This window comes from Talpa occidentalis, unplaced genomic scaffold, assembly GCF_014898055.3.
Source record: "Talpa occidentalis isolate TD23 unplaced genomic scaffold, MPIMG_talOcc4v2.1 talOcc4.9, whole genome shotgun sequence".
In the NCBI taxonomy this organism is placed as follows: Eukaryota; Metazoa; Chordata; class Mammalia; order Eulipotyphla; family Talpidae; genus Talpa; species Talpa occidentalis.
Window position 1 is genome coordinate 113,269,926 of NW_023605305.1, and position 18,820 is coordinate 113,288,745.

The 18,820-nt window shown below is 41.9% G+C and overlaps 1 protein-coding gene across 1 annotated transcript in view; it reads right to left on the bottom strand.

Moving 5' to 3' along the window:
* WARS2 (tryptophanyl tRNA synthetase 2, mitochondrial) overlaps positions 1-18,820 on the bottom strand; it is a 65,704-nt gene that overhangs the window by 23,311 nt on the left and 23,573 nt on the right. Inside the window, 1 exon segment of the mRNA XM_037499582.2 lies at positions 11,019-11,276. Coding sequence (XP_037355479.1) covers positions 11,019-11,276 — 258 coding nt within the window.

Here is an 18,820-nt window from a genome sequence, read left to right on the forward strand (position 1 = left end):
AAGCCACAGAAAAACAGAGGTGTGAACAGTAAGGTGGACGGTATGCTGACCATCCACAAACAAGTCAGCAGGTACTAGACATCTCCCTCTCCACCCCCCGCCCTCCCCCACATTCGCATACCTGGTTCACTGCTGTAAAACAGAGCCTGGTTCACAAGGTGCTCTATAAATGCTTGTTGAAGGCCTGACCGATACCATCAACCGCAGGAAAAATGGTAAGGGCCAAAATAATCTACTCGATTTGGCAATGAATTTGTTAATAATTCAGGCAAAGGCAGGTCCACGGTTGTGAATGGAGTGAAGCTAAACTGCAGTGGGTGAGTTCAAGGATTAGGAGGCAGGGCACGAAGACAGACAGACAAGAAGTGGAGCAGAGTGATCAGGAACTTCAGCTTCGGAGGAAGTTGTCTGGATCTAGATGCTAATTCGGCCAGTTACTCGCTGGGCGATACTGTGTAAACTGCTTAAAGTCTGTTCTGTTTTCTCATTGATAAAAGGAGGATGACCATAGCACCACCTGACAGTAGCAGTCAATAAATGGTAGTTATTATTACTATAGATGCTTCTTAGAAAGACTTTGTTTCAGCTTTTTATTTGGAGATAATTACAGCTTCCCATACAGTTGTTAGAAAGAAAAGAGAGACCAGGAGAGGTTTCACCCAGCCCTCCCTAAGGCAACATTCTGTATTAACTGTAGTATAATATCATACCCAAGAAATCAAATTCCACACAATTCATCCACTCTCTACAGATTTCACCAGTTTTACCAGCACTCACTGTGTGTGGGTCTATTTAGTTCTATGCAACTTATCTAATAGCTTATCACATAGGTAAGCTATTAGATAAAAAATTCAAGAATGTTTTATCTAAATAAATAGAGCTTTTTAAAACCTGCAGAAAAACTAAATCCATTAATTGATTGTATTTTAAATTTCCTTTGGTCACTAAAGATTTACAGCAGTATTCAAAAATTACTGAACTTCACATGCAAAACAGTGAAACTAGACCACTATCTTATATACACAAAAATTCACTCAAGTTGGATTAAAGACCTGAAACCTCAAAATATATAGAAGAAAAACAGGCAGAACCATCTATAACTATTTATTATAATGTGGGCCTCTGTGATGTATTTGGGGACTCAACTCTGCAAGAGAAACAGAAACAAAAATAAACAAATGTGATTAGCAAATAAATGATTTCAACAAATATCTACTGATTAGGTGGTTTCCCTTGAGTATACAGTGACATGAAAATTTTCGAAAGGGGACCAACTGTACTTTGGATTAAATTTCCTTAGAAATGTTGAATTCTCATTGGTTTGCCTGATGAAACAGTGACAACACAAGGAAAGAAACTGATTAAAACACGAAGATACCCTACTGAACGAGAGAAAATATGTGCATATCATATAGGGGACAAGGAGCTTATATCCAAGATCTACAAAACTCACACAACTCAACAAAAAGAAAACAAAGCCCCCATAACAAATGGGTAAAAGACCTAAATAGACAATTCTCCAGAGAAGACATGGCCAGCAGGCACATGAAAAAAATGTTCATCATCATTCGTGAGGGAAATGCAAATCAAAATCACAGTGAGATGCCACCTCACACCAGTGAGAATGGGCCATATTAAAAATACCAGAAACAACATAAGTTGGAGAGAGTTTGGAGAAAAAGGAAGCTTCTCTTGGTAGGAATGTGGACTCTATGGAGAACAGTATGGAGGTTTCTAAAAATATTAAAAGCAGATCTACCTTTTGATCTGGCAATTCTACTCCTAGGTATCTACCTGAAGAATACAAAAACACTACTTTGAAGGGATATATGTAAGTAGATGTTCACTGAGGCATTATCTACTATAGCGAAGTTATGGAAGCAACATAAGTGCTGAAGAACAGATGAGTGGATTAAAAAGAAGTGGTATTAGAAAAAAGTCATGGTAAATAAATGAAATGGAATACTATTCAGCTATAAAAAGTGAACTCTTGCCATTTATGGTAACATGGACAGAAATGGAGGGGGATGATGCTAAGTGAAATAAGTCAGGAGGAAAAAGACAGAGGAGGGTAGACTTTTCCACTCATTCTAGGTTAGTATTACCTTGATACCAAATACCAGGCAAGGGCATCAGTGCCAAAGAAAACTACTGACAAATACCTCTTGCAAATACAGATGCAAGAGTCCTTAACAAAATCCTAGCAAAGCAAGTATTTGCTGAAGAATTATAAGAATTACACTTATATATTCCAGAAGTGCATGTTTGGCTTAACATCCAAACATTAATCAACATAATACTCCAGTGATCCAGGCAAAGAGGTACTGGAATGAGGATGACTGCCTGTATAGAGGAGTGAATAGAAATGAGAGTCCCAAGACAAATCCATGCGCCTAAGGTAAACTGATTTTCAACAAGGATGCCAACACCATTCAATGGGGGAAAGAATGGTCTCTTCAACTATTGAGTATCTCGATGACTAAGACAACTGAAGATCTATACCTAACTGTCTACATGCAAAAGAATGATGGTGGACCCTTCGTTCACCAGACAGAAGAGTTAACATAAAATGGATTACAGATCTAAATGTAACAGTCAAAAGTATAAAATGCTTAGAAAACCACAGAAGAGTAAGTGTCTATTGGGCCTCCCGGGTGGTGCAAGGGGTTGGGACACAACCTATGAAGCTATCAGAAGTCACTGAAGCAAGAGTTCAATCCCCAGGCAGGGAGGAGACCCACATGGCGCAGCAGACCTCTCCTGACTTGCTCGCTGCTCCTCTCAGCAGAGTATTTCACTAGATCTGCCTGTTCTGTTCCCCACTCTGTCTCTGGTGGATCCTCTCACCTTCCACACCTCTGACCTGTACCCCAGTTCTTGTATGTATAAATAAATAAAATCTTTAAAAAAAAACAAACAACCTAGAACACAGATCTCTGTGTTCTTGGGTTATGATGATGACAAAAGCACAAACAAGAAGAGGGAAAAAATAAACAAACTGGAGTCCACAACAATTAAAAACTTTTGTGTTTCAAAGGACACTATCAAGAAAATGAAAGAATTCCCCAAAAGGGAGAAGACACTTGTAAATCACATATGAGAGGGACTTGCACACAGAATATAAAAGAACTCTTACAACTCAACAAGAAAAAAGACAGTTAGGCCAATTAAAATGGGTAAAGGACTTGAAAAGATATTTCTTCAAAGAAAATATGCAAATGGCCAACAAGCATATGAAAAAATGTTCAACACCATCATCATTAGGAAATGCAAATCAAAACCACGCTGAGGTACCACTTCCCTCTAGGATGGCTTCAACTTAAAAAGACAGACAACAGCAAGTTCTGGGAAGGAAGCAGAGAATCTGGAATCCTTATGCATCCCTGGCCACTTTCAGTACACCTTAATGGTGAACCCATTTGTTATCAACAATTCCATTCCTGGGTGTGTATCAAAGCAAATGAAAACATATAGCCACACAAAAACTTTGCACAAAGGTTCAAAGCAGCATTATTCACAATTCCTAAAAAGTGGGATAAAACTCAAACACTCTTGATTGATGAATGGATGAACAAAATTCGTGTGACAGAGTATTATTCAACAGTGAAAAGGAATGCAGTGCTGATAAACACCAAAACCCAGATAAACATTGGAAACATTATGCTAAAGGAAAGATGTCAGTTTTGAAAGAACACACACGGGACACTTCAATTTGTGTGAAATGTTGAGAAAAGGCAAATCCATAAAAGACAAACTGACTCTCCATTTGTCATTCAGCTACGTCTTTCTGCTGAACTCCAGGAGGCTAATATATTCAACTATGCAGTCAGCACCTTTATGAGGAATCTAGAGGACACCTCAATGCAGAACCCCAGATCCTTCACCCCAAGCCTTCTCTACCGACAGGTGTCCCCTGTATTGGCAGCATTTCCATCCTTGCAGCTGCTTAGGCGGAAACTTTGGGGCCCTTCCTTACTCTTCCTTTTCTCTCACCTCCGTATCTAACCACCTGCAAAGCGTGTTCCTCCTTCCTTCAAAATATGTTCAGAATCTTTCCACTTTCACCACTATTGCTACCTCTCGGGTCTAAGGCACCATCGACACTCACCTGGATAAAGGTAACAACTTCTAACTGGTCTCCCCGCTGTCAACCCACCCCTCATTCACTTTGCTTAAGTACTTCAGTGTCTTCAGAGCAAACAACTTTAAATATTCCTTCCTTATAAAGGCCTCCCAGCCCAGACACCAGCCTCTCCTCCTCTTCCTCTTTGTCATACCTGTGATTCACTCCCCCCATCTCTAATCCTGTTAAGCTGGATTTCTAAACACAAGAAAAATCACAAAAACACATTGTGTGTGAAAAAAAGGAAAATTGCAGAAAGATAAAACACTCTAGCACCAGTTTCATAAATTTTTTAAAACCACACAGATAAAGCTATGATGCATAGTTCTTGGAATAATACAGGAAAAGAGGCGTGAGCTAACTGACTAGATTGATACCATCGCCAAGATTTTGCTTGCTGAGGGCTGGAGGCAGGGAGCAAGGGCAGAGGGAAGGGGAAGATGCTAGAGGTCTTCAACTCTGTATTTTTTCATATAAGGAAATCAAAGAAATATGAAAATGTTAACAACAGCCATCCTGGTGTTGGGAACTTGAGTGCTTGCTATGTTATTCTATGTGTTATGAAACTTTTAAAAAGACTATTGAATTAACAAAAAATACAAGATGCCACGACTCCAAAATCTATAGCCGTTAGGAATCAATCAAACCCATTCAAGCAATTAGCTGGTTCAGTAAATCCAGGGTCAAATGTCTAAGATACCCCCAGTGTCCCTTATGATTTAACTATTTCCCATATAAATGTTATCTTCCCAGGAATCAGGTCCTGTGCTTTTTGATGAGGACACTTGGAAGACTATTCAGACTCATAAATCCCCATTTATCACTTCCTCTCAGAAACCAGTGATTTCATGCTGAGTTATTTTTATTAGACTCTTATCATCTCCATGACAAATCCCCTTAACAGGGACCTTGCTTGAGGATCTGATTTTAATTAAAAGAACTCTGTTATCAATGATAAACTCTCACTCACTCTCTTCGACCGGTTCGTCTTTACAGGTATTGCTGTTTGCCAAGGTCTTCTGAAAATATTTTATTTTTGAGGATAAAGAGCGGCACTGCCATGCATTTGCTCTCTATCTTGCAATCTGCTTCACTTTTAAACAAGTCTCCACAGTATTCGAGGAGTCGGGGAGCTATAGGGGCATTATAAACAGGGCAGGAAGAGCGAGAGCTAATGTTTGCCAGGATTTAAATATTGTAATTTTGGCTACCCCTATTTAGACACTAAAAGGGGGTTCTCAGAGCTTGAGTAACTTGCTCAGGTGTCATAACAAAAAGATTCAGGCCAACTAGTCAACACATCTAGCCTGTACTTTTCCCACTGCTGGCCTGATACTTAACAACAACCCGTCTTGAGGGTGTCAGGATGGGCTGATTTTCATGGGCCAGGGTGTGGGCAGCTTAGGTCCTGCAAATATTACCCGGATCTGTGAAAACAGGAGAGGTCTGTTGCGCCATGTGGGTCAGCTCCCTGGCCGGGGATCGAACTCAGGCCCCAGCAGTAATAGTGAGAGACTGAACTCCTAGGCCACCAGGGAGGCCCGATGATGATGATGATGATGATGATGATGATTTACTTTCCTGGGAAACAAAAGCTAACTCCTAGGAAAGGCTGAGGCCACATCCCAGCCTCCCAGCGTTCCAGACCCCAGCCCGCTTCCAGCTTTCCCTGCATGGTCTCAGGCTCTGTGCGACAAGATGACTGACAGCCTGAGCTGTCCCGCCCCTAGCCTCGGCACAAAGCCAGCGCCCAAAGCCACGAAGAACTCCAGCTTAGCCTCCAGCTGTAGGGCGTTTAGATCCCAAGGGAAGGAACAACTAAAGATGTGGAGGCGTGCACCTCGGAGGTAGTGGGGATGAGACTCAGTGTGGGATCTGCACTCAGGCCTGGTGAAAGTAAAAGAGCATTGACATTGGCATTGGGATGGGAACTGCCCAAAACACAAAAACACACAGGCAGCCTCTCTCCCTTTCACTCCCCTCCCCTCGCTGTACTTCATCTCTCTCTCTCTCTCTCTCTCTCTCTCTCTCTCTCTCTCTCTCTCTCTCACACACACACACACACACACCCCTTTCAGAAGAGAGCTCTGTAAAACTCCCCACATATGGCAAACATATTTTAGGGGCAGCACCATGACTAGAGGCCACTGAGAGAGAAAGAAAAAGAAAATAATGAGAAAAATCTTCAATAAGTCTAAATTGTTCCAGTCAGACTGCTGAGAAAGAATGCAAAGGCTTGAAGATGAAAATTATTGGTAAAATCAGCATTATAACATAGCTAAATTCTTTTCTTGCTTCAAATGATGGCTAGAACATATCCTGATGTACAACCACACCGTCTGGGGAACTATCTTTAGATGAAGCTGTTCGCTTAGCACCAACATGTACACAAAAGAACACCTTACAACATATAATGTTTTCCTGAGGCTTACAATTACAAAAATTTTAAACTTTGCTTGTAAATAATTGTGTGGGGCGTGGGGGGATGCAGTGATAAGTCATTTTAGCTGGCATGGCTGTCAACACTTTGTTTTCTAAATTCCTATCCTCTTGGTTACATATTTAATGAGCAATTAAAAGCTTTAATGCACTAGAAAACTCCCAATATAAAGGAACTAACAAAAAAACCTTGTTAAAATGTAGACAAATGATCCCTCAGTGACTTGTTTTATAAGCTAAGGACTGATCTATGAAATGTTCTCAAAAGAAAACTTGAAAAAAGTTTTTATTTCGACTTCAGCTGTCGAGATCTTGGTAAAACTTGACCATATCATCTGGACAGAAAGTAAAGTGACAGTAAAAAGGGCACATAGCTGAGTGATGGGTGGCTGTTCTCAGGGGCCTCGTTCTTAAAGGAATTTTTAGTTAAACAGGGTAGGAGGCCTGAGAGAGAAAAAACTAGTCCTGACTTTGTCACCTACAAGTGATTCAGGCAGCTAATCAAGAAGATACATTTGTTGAGCATTCCCGAAGTATCAGGGACCTCTGAGAGATGGTTCTCCACATTTTCTAATTTACTTAATCCGCTCAGGCTTGGTTGACTTCGTTGGGAAAGAGTGGTGAAGCCCAGCTTGTGTGCTTCTGTGTCAGTTTCACGACCTCTTTTACCTGCTAAATCTCAGACATTTAAAAATATTCGTTCTCTCATAAATAAGGCCTCTAATATTTTTCCCTAATCAAAAATCACTATGATGATTTTCTTTTCAGTCTCCTTCTATTGGAGACACCCTGGGGTGAGAACAACAGCTGTCAGTTGTGGATCTCTGTATCAGGAAACCAAATAAGCAGCCAGATGCTTCCTTCATCTCCCCAAACACTGTGAATATGGGACCAGGTGCTTAAAATAGGATGTTTCTGGAAGATTTGCTTCACTTGGGAATGGTTCTAAGAAACAAAAGTCAGTGCACACCTTCACAGTTTCAAGATAATGCCTGAAGAATGACTTTCAATCACTCTCCATGAATAACCTGAGGCTGGATGCTATTATGAAGGAACTAAAGTTGAGGGCTCCCTCCCAGGCACACTCCCCCCCCTTGGGCACTGGGCAGCACAATTCCTAGTCAGATGACTGAAAACAGTGATGAACCCTTATGTGCTTAGTGGTCTACAGCCACCAAGCAGCTCACACTGATGAGTGCCAAGAGAAACCACTACAAATTTCAGGTTTATTTTCATGTTCAAAAGGACACATTTCACTGCAAAAGAATTCCACCCCAACAACCTATCTCAGACAGGAAATAAAGTGAGGGCATAAAAGTAAAAAAAAAAAAAAATACTAATTTTATGGGAAATAAAATTGAATTTAATCAACAAATCAAAAGGCATAAATCAAAGAGACTAAGAGAACCCTTGTAATGTGTAGACTTTGGCTGGATCTTGATTCAAACAAGTCAACTCTAAAAGACATTTTTGGGAGAACAAGCATAATTTGAATATGAACTGGGGATACTGGATGGTAATATAGAATTATCGTTAGCTTTGTTAGGTGATGACAGGACTGTGGTTATGTAAAACAAAAGTCCTTTATTTATGGAGAGGCACACTGAGCTATTTCAGGAATGAAAGGCCATGATGTGTGGTACCTGTTCTAAACTAATTCAATAAACAAAAGGTTTATGAGGCAAATCACAAAGTGATGGGGGCATGGTATATTAGTCTACCTCTTTCTCTCTAATTTTCTTTATTAAATATTTAAAGAGGAAGGGCCTCCCTGGTGGCACAAGGGGTTAAGCAAAGCACTATGAAGCTACCCACAGCCTCTGCAGCATGAGTTCGATTCCCAGCAGGGGAGCAGACCTCTCCTGTCTCACCCACAGCTCCCCTCAGCAGTGTATTTCAGTCAGTCTGCCTGGTCTATTCCCCACTCTGTATTTCCTCTCACCCCCTGCACCTCTTACAGGCATAAATAAAACCCCAGTTCTCGTATGCATAAATAAATAAATCTTTAAATAAATAAATATTTTAAAGAGGAAAGAAAACCTGATAAAATAGCCAGTACTAAGTTTGGCTGCTGGAGTCAAAAAGGGAAATAGTTCAGACTAAGTATGTTTTGAGGACAGAAGAACACCTGAGTGCTTTGTACATTATTTTTGAGGGGCACATTGTGATGAGTGCTTCCCTCAAATTTTACTCTAAACTATCAAATGACCCCAGAAGGAGCCAAGGGCAGGGCAGGGGAAAGAGAGCCTGACAGACAGTCCAGACCCAAGCAAGGGCATTACCTCCATCCCCCCACCCAGGCCAAAGGCACCCGGAACACCAAGGATCTCATTGTGCACATAAATAATTAAAGGAAAGGAGATTTTATTGTCCCTCATTTATGAGGAAGCTCTTGCCAAGTCTCCTACATTGGCATTTTGAAACACCAAGTGCCATGTGAAAGAAGGTATCTCAAAGATTGCAAATTTTAGATGTTCATAGAGGTCACTGCCAGAAATCCACTACGAGGAGGGAAAATGTATAGTACAGTCATCAGTCCTGAGTGTCTGAGCTCAGTGTCCAAGTACGGGACGTGGTTGTGAGGCTTTCAGATCACTTAAGAGAAGCAATCTGGCAAGTGTTTACTTTGTGGAGATGAGATAATTTCACCTGTAAGAAGTATGGCACTGGGTACTGGGAATACAATTTTTAGAAACGGTCTAAGAACTTTGATGGGACAAAGATGATGTCCTTGGTGCATCTGGCGACTCAAAAAGTAGTCACTTTTTGATAACTGGTATCACAGTGCCAGCGATGGGTGTGAAGACTGAATAAGCATTGCTTCGGGAAACAGCAGAGACACATCCTCTTAGACGAGAAGGGAAGAGCACTTCTGAGATAAAAGCCCCAGGAGGGTGAGCCTCTGGGATGGTTCGAGGAAGGCGAGATGTACTCCAGGGGCTGTTGGGTGAGGACGTTGCATAAAACACATCTCCAAGTATTTGAAGACCTGCCATGTGGGAGGCAGAGCTGATTTATTGTATATTTTTAGAGAGCAGAAGTTAAATGAATAGATGAAAATTATAGGGAGGCAGATGTTTGCTCAATATAAGCAAGTACTTTAGAGCAATTAAATCTGTCCAAGACTGAATTTGAAAGGTCACGTGTAAGTAAATGTTTCCTGACCAACTCTAAGGAAGGAAATTGAGGTAAATTGCCTTTATGCTCATTTTAATGATTAGATACTATTATTTTTATCAAATTATCTCCAAGCTGGCAACAAGTTTAATAAGGGCATTTATTTTTTGAAGATACTCTTCATTTATTACATATTTTTTAAACAGCTGTGCTGCATGAATTATTCTATTAAGTTCTATGGATGATAAAACATAAAAAAAATGGTCGTCTAAAGCTTATGGCTAAGGAAGGTGAGCTCCACATGTGTAATGTGCACTATACACATACATACATTAACATGGGTCACAACATGCATGAATGCCACTCTTTTACTCCTGCTCCATCACGAGGTTAAAGTAGATCTGTAATGAGGGTGTGAACCACTTGTATTTTTCATCTCTGCCAAGGAGTCTCTTAGGTATCTCTTAAGATCAGCTATCTGCTGCCCAAGAGCAAACCAGTTTATCCATAGTGAAGACAGGAGCCAAATAATTTGGCTTTGTTCTGAAGCCTTTCTTGACTTGGACTCAAAACACTGGACACTGTCTTGCAATTTCCCAGCTTGCTCTTTGAAATCTTCTCAAAAGCTATTATACCAAGAATGACCTAGGGGGAATTATCCAGCAGGCCTTCCAAATGCAATACCCAATAAAGCAACATTGGAGCGACATGAAACCCTTGGCCACTAAGTTCGATCCTTCACCAGATTCGACAACAGCATGAATTCATCAACTTGAGTGCAACCCAGTATAGAAAAAACAACTCCAGACTAAAAGTAATAATGAAGGGGCCTCCCTGGAGGTGCAAGGGGTTAAGTCTCAGTACTATGAAGCTATTGGCAGCCACTGCAGCACCAGTTCAATCCCTGGCCAGGAAGGTGACCCACATGGTGCAGCAGACCTCTCCTGTCTCCCTGGGGCTCACCTCAGCAGTGTATTTTGGTGGATCTGCCTGTTCTGCTCCCCACTCTGTCTCTGGTGAATTCTCTCACCTCCAACACCTCTGGCCTGCACCCCAGCTCTTGTATGCAAAAATAAATAAATCTTTTTAAAATACAAATTCTTGATGTATGAAGTACTACAAACTCATTAACTATAATGGAGGAACATTTAAAAATATTATTGCAACGCAATGATACTTAATGATAAGAATCCAGGGAAAACATTAAAGTGAAACAATCCCATCCGACAAAGCGTCCTTGGACAATTATTTTCAATCACACATAGGACCTATATAAACCATCAAATTCTTTCTCCATCTGAAAATAAAGGTTTTCTCGGTTCTGCTCTGGGAAGCTGACCTGAGACTGCTGGAAAAGGATGCTCTTCTCCGGGTTGATGCCACAGGCGAGGAGGGCCGCGGTCACATCCAGGATGCTCTGGCGCAGGAGGGCGGGGTCCTGGGGGACAGTGATGGAGTGTAAGTCGACGATGCTGTACAGCACAGAGCTGTGCTCCTCCTGTAACCTCACCCAGCTCTCGATGGCGCCCAGGTAGTTGCCCAGGTGGGGGATTCCCGTGGGCTGAATGCCAGAGAACACCCGCTTCGCAGCATCTTTCTGAAATAAAGGAAAACAAGATCTATGAATCCTATGTCCACATTACCATTGCTATGATGACTGGTGACTTTTGTAAACTACAAACTGACAGTCCTCACCCACATGCATTTATTTGGTGCCTACTCTGTGCAATGCATTGTGATATTAAGACAGAAAATATTTAAATTACATTTTTACTCAAAAGCTTGCAAGTACAAAGGCACATAAGAAAACTGTGGCATCTTCAAGAGAATGCAATCTAGTTGGAGATGGAGGATCGTTTATGAACAGACAAGTGCCAGTGGATTGGGGCAACACGAACACCACGTGGGGGACAGGCCAGGCTCCCAGGGCAGGAGCTGATGCTGTGCTTCCAGTGCTCAGCGAGAAAGGTGCAGACACAGGACCCAATGTCACTTCAGGGGTCCCATGGATTTCTCTGTGATATCACTCATTTTGTATATAAGGCAATGACAATCATAGCTTTTGGGCAAAACACCACTGCTATTGACTTAATCCACATTTTATTAAAAATAATTGTTGTTTCTATAATTGAGTGTGTAGCATCTTGGGCTAGAAACTAGGAAACAGATAGTCTGATAGTAACACTTGATAGCAATTTAGTTCATACTTGTTTTTATATTTCTTCAAGAGGAGCTTTCAATTTTGCATAGTTTCTTTAAATTATAAAAATATTTTTGTCATGATTATGTTTTCCCACTGGTTTGCACTTTCTAATATTGAAGTTATATAGGAAATGAGAAAGACTGTAAAACAAGGTGAAAAAATACTGTTTTTCCATTGAATGATTTTTGCAGCTCATAGTGAAAAAGCCAAAACTGAATATATTTATAAATAGTTTTGGTTTTGTATATAAAACGAAAGTGAATTTATCATTAAATGAGCTGTAATAAAAGGTTCTGAAAGAATAAAATGCATCATTATAATTTTTACAATGATAATAAAAATATTAATAATAGCAAGCAAAACTTACTGGACAATGGATATGTTGGAGGCATTTATGCTCAGTGCTTTATAGACATTAATGTATTTAATCTTTACAATACCCATGATAGTAGCCATATTATTACCTCCCAATTTACAGATGAGTAAACTGAGGCTCACATACAGTAAACTGAGGCTCACATAGATGGCCCAAGGCCAATACTAAGTGGTAGAAATGGGATTTCCAACCAGGTAGCTCTGACTTCAAAGTCCACGTAGTGCTCCTTTCACAAGCTCCCAGGCTTAGTCTGTAGCTATGATATACGAAGACTTTATTCTATTCATTGTATTCGTTTTGCAACTTTCCTGGAGGTTTGAAAACTTGCAAAAAAAAAAAAGGTATAGAAAACTAAGAACATTCTGACACACATATGTTTGTGTATAATGAGCCAAGCCCGTCTAGTGTGTTCACCTAGGAGCAGAATCGCTGAGTCATAACATGCGTAGGTGTCTTTGTCTGCTCTTCAGCCTGGAATAATCTGCAGTTTCTGCCAGCAGTTCCTATAGCCCTACATCCTCTCCAGCACTTCACCAGCGGATTTATTTTTAGCTAATCGGGTGGATGATGCAGACAGATTGACAGAGAAGTTCAGAATTCATGGTTATTTGCTGTTTTTGTTTCCTCTTGTGTGGTTGTTCAAGTTATTTTGCATCTTTTTCTCAGATTGGATTGCCTTTTCACTGACTTAAGAATATTTACACACGCTGGATATGAATACGTCCATTACATGTGTGGCTAATATAGTCTCTCATTGTATGGGTATTAGTGTTCTTCATGTAATCTTTTGATGAAGAGATGTTCTGAATTTAACCAAATATGTCATTTTTTACTATGGGCTTTTATGCCATAGAAGAAATCTTTCAATGCCCTGAGGCCATGAAGATATGAGTGAGTGCTTATGTACATACAAAGCACATGTGTGTACACACTTTACATTTTATCTTTCACATTTAAGTCTGTATCCATTTGGAGTTTTGTCCCTAAGGTGTGAGGTAGACAGTCACTGCCCCCCAATACACAGATACCAAACTGTCCCAGCCCCAAGTACCTTTGATCTCTCCATTCTGCCCCGTTGATTCCCTGATCTATTTGTCTATTGCTGCAGCCGAACAACAACTGCCTTTTTAACAAGTCTTGGGATCTGGCGTAGCAAGTCTTTCTACCTCTAAGAGTATCTTACTCCTTCCTTGCCTTTTACAATCCTCAATACATTTTAGAATCAGGGCCTCCCTGGTGGCACAAGGGGTTAGGAGTCAGCGCTATGAAGCAATCTGCAGCCACTGCAGCACAAGTTCGATCCCTGGCCAAGGAGGTGACCCACACGACCCAGCAGACCTCTCCTGCCTCACCTGCTGCTCCCCTCAGCAATGTATTTCAGTCAGTCTGCTTCTTCTGCTCCCCACTGTGTTTCTGGTGAATCCTTTCACCCCCACACCTCTGGCCTGCAACCCAGCTCTTGTATGCATAAATAAATAAATCTTTAAAAAATCAGAATCATTTTGTAAAGGTCCCAAATCCTGTTGGGGTTTTGGATTATATTGATTGCTATAGATTGCTAGGGGAGACTGACATCTCAACAACATGGTATCCTCTAATCCAGGAAACCATTTAACACATGAGGCTCTAGTTCATGTAAAATATGTTGACTAAAGTTGATAAGACTGTATTGTATAGTTTCTGTTTGCTAAAAGATAAATCTGTGAGGTAATGATGTGTTGGGGAGATGCTTTCGCAATGCACATCATATTACCATGATGTATACTTTAAGATTGCATCACTTTATCGTTGCTTATACCTCAATAAAGCTGAGATTAAAAAAGGAAAACGATGTTAAAAACAAATCTTTATCAATATATCTAACACTAACTCCTACGGGTGAATTTACTTTAGTTATGTTAGTGACAAGGCTACTCAGCTTTTATCCTTGCCTTTCCCCAAGAATTCCAAATCCTATAAATCAAGTCTGTTTTCCCTGTCTCCGCTTATCCTGAATCGATAGCCCTAAAATTGAATGCTACATCACAGCACCACCGTCCAGGATGGTGCTTGATCCAAACACTCAGGAGACCTAAAAGAATTGAGATTCTGACAATATGAAAAATATCCTCTAAAAGATCAAATACAATGCTGAGAACAAATATAATCTTATCGACTACCCTTTTACCCCAGTAAACCCTCAAATGAGTAACTCCCCGAGTCATACTGTAGAAAGTTCTGGAGGAGAGAGAGAGACAGAGAGACAGGGAGAGAAAGAAAGAGGGACAGAAAAGAATAAATATTTTTTAAAGATTTTATTTATTTATGCAAACAAGAACTGGGGTGCAGGGCAAAAGTAGAGAGACAGAGAGAGAAAGAAAGAGGGAGAGAATCGAGTAAGTAAAAGGCGAAAGATTTATACGATCTGAAGAGAAACCAGAGTATTTTGCAGCAACATGGATGGCGCTGGAAGGGATCATGCTCAGCGAAATAAGCCAGAAAGAAAAAGAAAAATACCGGATGGTCTCACTCATAGCAGGGATCTAGAAAACTTAAATAAGGGACCAGGAAAATGAATAACTATAAGAAAGTGAAAATCAAAATCAACAAAAAACTATGAACCAGAGACACTCTATGGGGGGAGGGGGGCGGGGAGGGGAGGGATTGGGGTCAAAATAAGGGGGTTGCAATTGTATAGGGAATATAAAAATAAAATTTATTTAAAAAATAAATAAAATATACTTCAGCATCAAAAAATATATATATATAAAAAAGAATAGAGTCAGTATTTATCAGTGAGGCTTCCTGAGCCTCACGGGATTGTAACCAGCGCTCTGGGTTTCTGATATGGGAACCAGCCCAGGAGCTCTCGGTGAGGTGAAAAATGATTAATGTGCTTTAGGGACTGACTGACCAAGAGAGAAAGCAAAGCAGAAAAAACAGCTCTGAACTTAGTAACTGGAAGAGCAAAAACAAAAACAAAAACACCACCACCGAGAAATCCTTGACCTGGGCTGGAGAGGGGCCGTTGATGTCATAGAAAGGACTATGAAGACGAGGAATATCAAGCTTGGAAAAAAAAAAAAAGATTTTGAATATTTCCACATAAATTCCTCCCTGGTCAAACTACCGGATCATTCCCCAGGAGAACCGGAGAGACTAATTCTTGAGAAAACTGGAAGAGAAATGCACTGGAGGACAGACTGTGGGAAAAAAGAGCAGTGGGAAGGGAGCAGACATGACCTAATACCTCTTTTCCATCCGTTTCTGTGCTTCTATACATCCATGCAGAGGGGATGATGTTATCAAGAAATAAGAGCAACAAGAAATGTTTTGTTCAATTTTCAAAAAGCTATTAAAAATAATATAGCGTCTAAATGAGAACTGGATTCCTGGTCTTAAAAATATACAGAGAGCCTCCTGCTCTTCGCTGGGAGTTTATGTTCCTGTCTGTCCCCCTGTGAGAGCAGCAGGCAGCCGGGCGGCGAGGCAGGGGAGACACGCCTGGTACCATGAAATCATGGGGCTGGAATGTGGCGTTTGGGTGGTGGGAGGTTGGGGGGTTCTGTGTTCAAAAGCACTGGCGCTGGACAAGAATGGAAATGAAAGGGGCCTGGACCTCCCAGTGGACAGGAGGCAAACCACAAAGAAAACAGCTTCAAGACGCGCCCACAGCTTCACCCACGGGAGTCTCCGCGTCCAGCCACGATTCCACCCAAGTGCAGAGATAAGAAAGGAGCATTTTACAAATATTTCTCGCTTTTTATTTCAGGTGTGTTTTCTTAAAACAAGGGGCACTTCTAATCGATACACTCATGGGCTCATTTTTTAAATGGAATCGGTCTTACTAATGGGCAGCTTCGGCCCTGGGATTTGATATATTCCAGAAGAGAGGGTAGATGTTTGAATGCCAGGGGAACAGTCCATCTGAGAGATGTAACTAAGACAGTTCTTGTCCTGAGGATCTGAGCACATACAAAATTCATCAACACCTTTAATTATTACACATGAAAGCAATTAAAAAATCCCAAGTTGCTGCTATGGTAAAAGATAATTTTTGTGACTACTAAAGAGAGCTTCTGTCTTTAATTCTAAGTGAATAAGATGCTGGGGAAAAGGGCCTTCCTGGTGGCCTGGGGTTAAGTCTCAGTGCTATCACTGCTACAGCCTGAGTTCGATCCCTGGCCAGGGAGCTACCCACATGGCGCAGCAGACCTCTCCTGTTTCTCCGCTGCTCCCCTCAGCAGTGTGTTTCAGTAGATTCACCTATTTTGCTCCCCACTCAGTTTCTGGTGAATCTTCTCACGACCCATACCTCTGACCTACACCCCAGTTCTTCTATGCAAAAATAAATACATAAAATCTTTTTTTTAAAGATTTATTTATTTATTTATGCAAGAACCAGGGCACGGGCCAGATGTGCGGGAGGGTGAGAGGATACACCAGAGGCAGATTGGGGAGCAGAACAGGCAGATTGAGTGAAATACACTGCTGAGGGGAGTAGTGGGCACGACAGGAGAGGTCTGCTGCGCCATGTGGGACCCTCGCCAGCCGGCTGGGATCAAACCGGCGCTGCAGAGGCTGCGGACAGCTTCACAGTGCGGCACTCAACCGCCTGTGCCACCAGGGGAGGCCCTAAAATCTTAAAAAAAAAAAAAAAAAAAAGACACTGAGAAAAGGCTCTCTGTTAGCTTTCAAGTACTTTCAACTTTGGTTAGGTGGTGGAAACCAAAGATTACAGTGAAGGATCTTGAGACTCATCGTAGAATCCTGCTGTATCCAGCTGGGAGACCCACTGTTCCTTCATCACACCCATGTGAACCACAGTCAAAGGCAGACTGCTGTCACAGACTGTGATTAAAAAAAAAGGAATCAGGGCTTCCCCAGTGGCGCAGGTGGTTGAGCGCCTCGCTGTGAAGCTGTCTGCAGCCTCTGCAGTGCAGGTTCAATCCCAGCCGGCCGGTGAGAATCCCACATGGCGCGCAGACCTCTCCTGACTCGCCCGCTGCTCCCCTCAGCAGTGTACTTTGGTCAATCTGCCTGTTTTGCTCCCCACTCTGTCTCTGGTGAATCCTCTCTCACACACACCCCTCCCCCACGCCTCTGGCCTGTACCCCAGCTCTTGTATGCATAAATAAATAAATCTTTAAAAAAAAAAAGAGGGCAAGAGAAAGGAGCAACTAACCAGTTAGGCTGTCAATCCCTGATAATACATATTGTTAAGACTGGTGAAAAGAATATAAAGGGAATAAACTTGATCTGAAAACAGCCACCTCCAAATTCCAAGAGCTGCGTGTCTATCTCCCTCCCACCACAGGGTGGGCTTCACCAGCTGATGGAGCTTCCTCTTGTGAAAAACTTGACCTGGGAGAAAAGTCCCGGGCACTTGCATGGCCATCATCTCATTAGACAGAGGATGGAGTGACTGGCCTCGCCTTCCAGGGGAGGGGCCCACAGCTTAAACCAGCCCTGCGAGATCCTGGGTCAGATCCGGGTCCAGCTCTCTCAGCTGGACTCCAAGTTCCGTGCTCCTTCCTCCCCCTGGGCCACACCCAATTGAGAACTTGGTGACCTCAAGGTTAGCTTGGCCTGTAAGTCCCTCGCTCCCCCCTACATCTCCCCTCCGCAGACACGCACTTCTCAGAAGGTTGAGCAAAAGCCAAGAGCACCCAGCTGGTGGGACGCGTGCTCAGAAGTCTCCACCAGACCACACCACACCCCTCCAGGTCAGCATCGCCACTCTCTTGTCTTCTGGAGCTATTCTTTTATAGCTCAACATCTCTTTGGGCTTACACTTTTTTTTTTAAGATTTATTTATTTATGCATGCAAGAGCTGGGGTGTAGGCCAGAGGTACAGAGGGTGAGAGGATTCACCAGAGACACAGTGGGGAGCAGAACAGGCAGATTGACCGAAATCCACTGCTGAGGGGAGCAGCGGGGAGACAGGAGAAGTCTGTTGCGTCATGTAGGTAGCTCCCTGGCCGGGGATCAAATTCGTGGCTGCCAATAGCTTCATTGTGCTGAGACTCAACCTGGTGCACCACCAGGGAGGCCCTGGGCTTATATTCTTCCAGTCTGTGTTTTGTTTTTTCTTTTTTTCATGCCAAACAGCAGCTCCGTGAATGCCTCCCTGTCACACAGAACTGATGATGAAATATAAAATATGGGGACCTTGGCTTCCAGGAAAGTCTGTGCTGTCACTTCAAGGCAGCTTTGCTATGTTTAAGTGCAAGGGTTATACGTGAGTACAGCATAAGTTGGCAAGCCCCTTTCATTTTTATTGGAAGTGTGATTAAAACGAAAGTAACATATTATCTCAATAAGACATAAATAATTATAACATGATATGTAGTGAGACATACTTTTAATTCCCCATGATAACATAGTGTGCGACACCACATCAGCAAAGGTCAAATTCTTGATATAAACATCTTAACCCCCGCTGCGTCATTTATTTTTACACCGAATGGAACAGTAAGTACAGGCGAGCGTTTAAGAAACGCTAAAAGTTTTTAAGTATAGGAGTGATCTGAAAAGCTTAAGATGAGATTTCCCTCAGAAGAAAACACACACGGATCTCTGT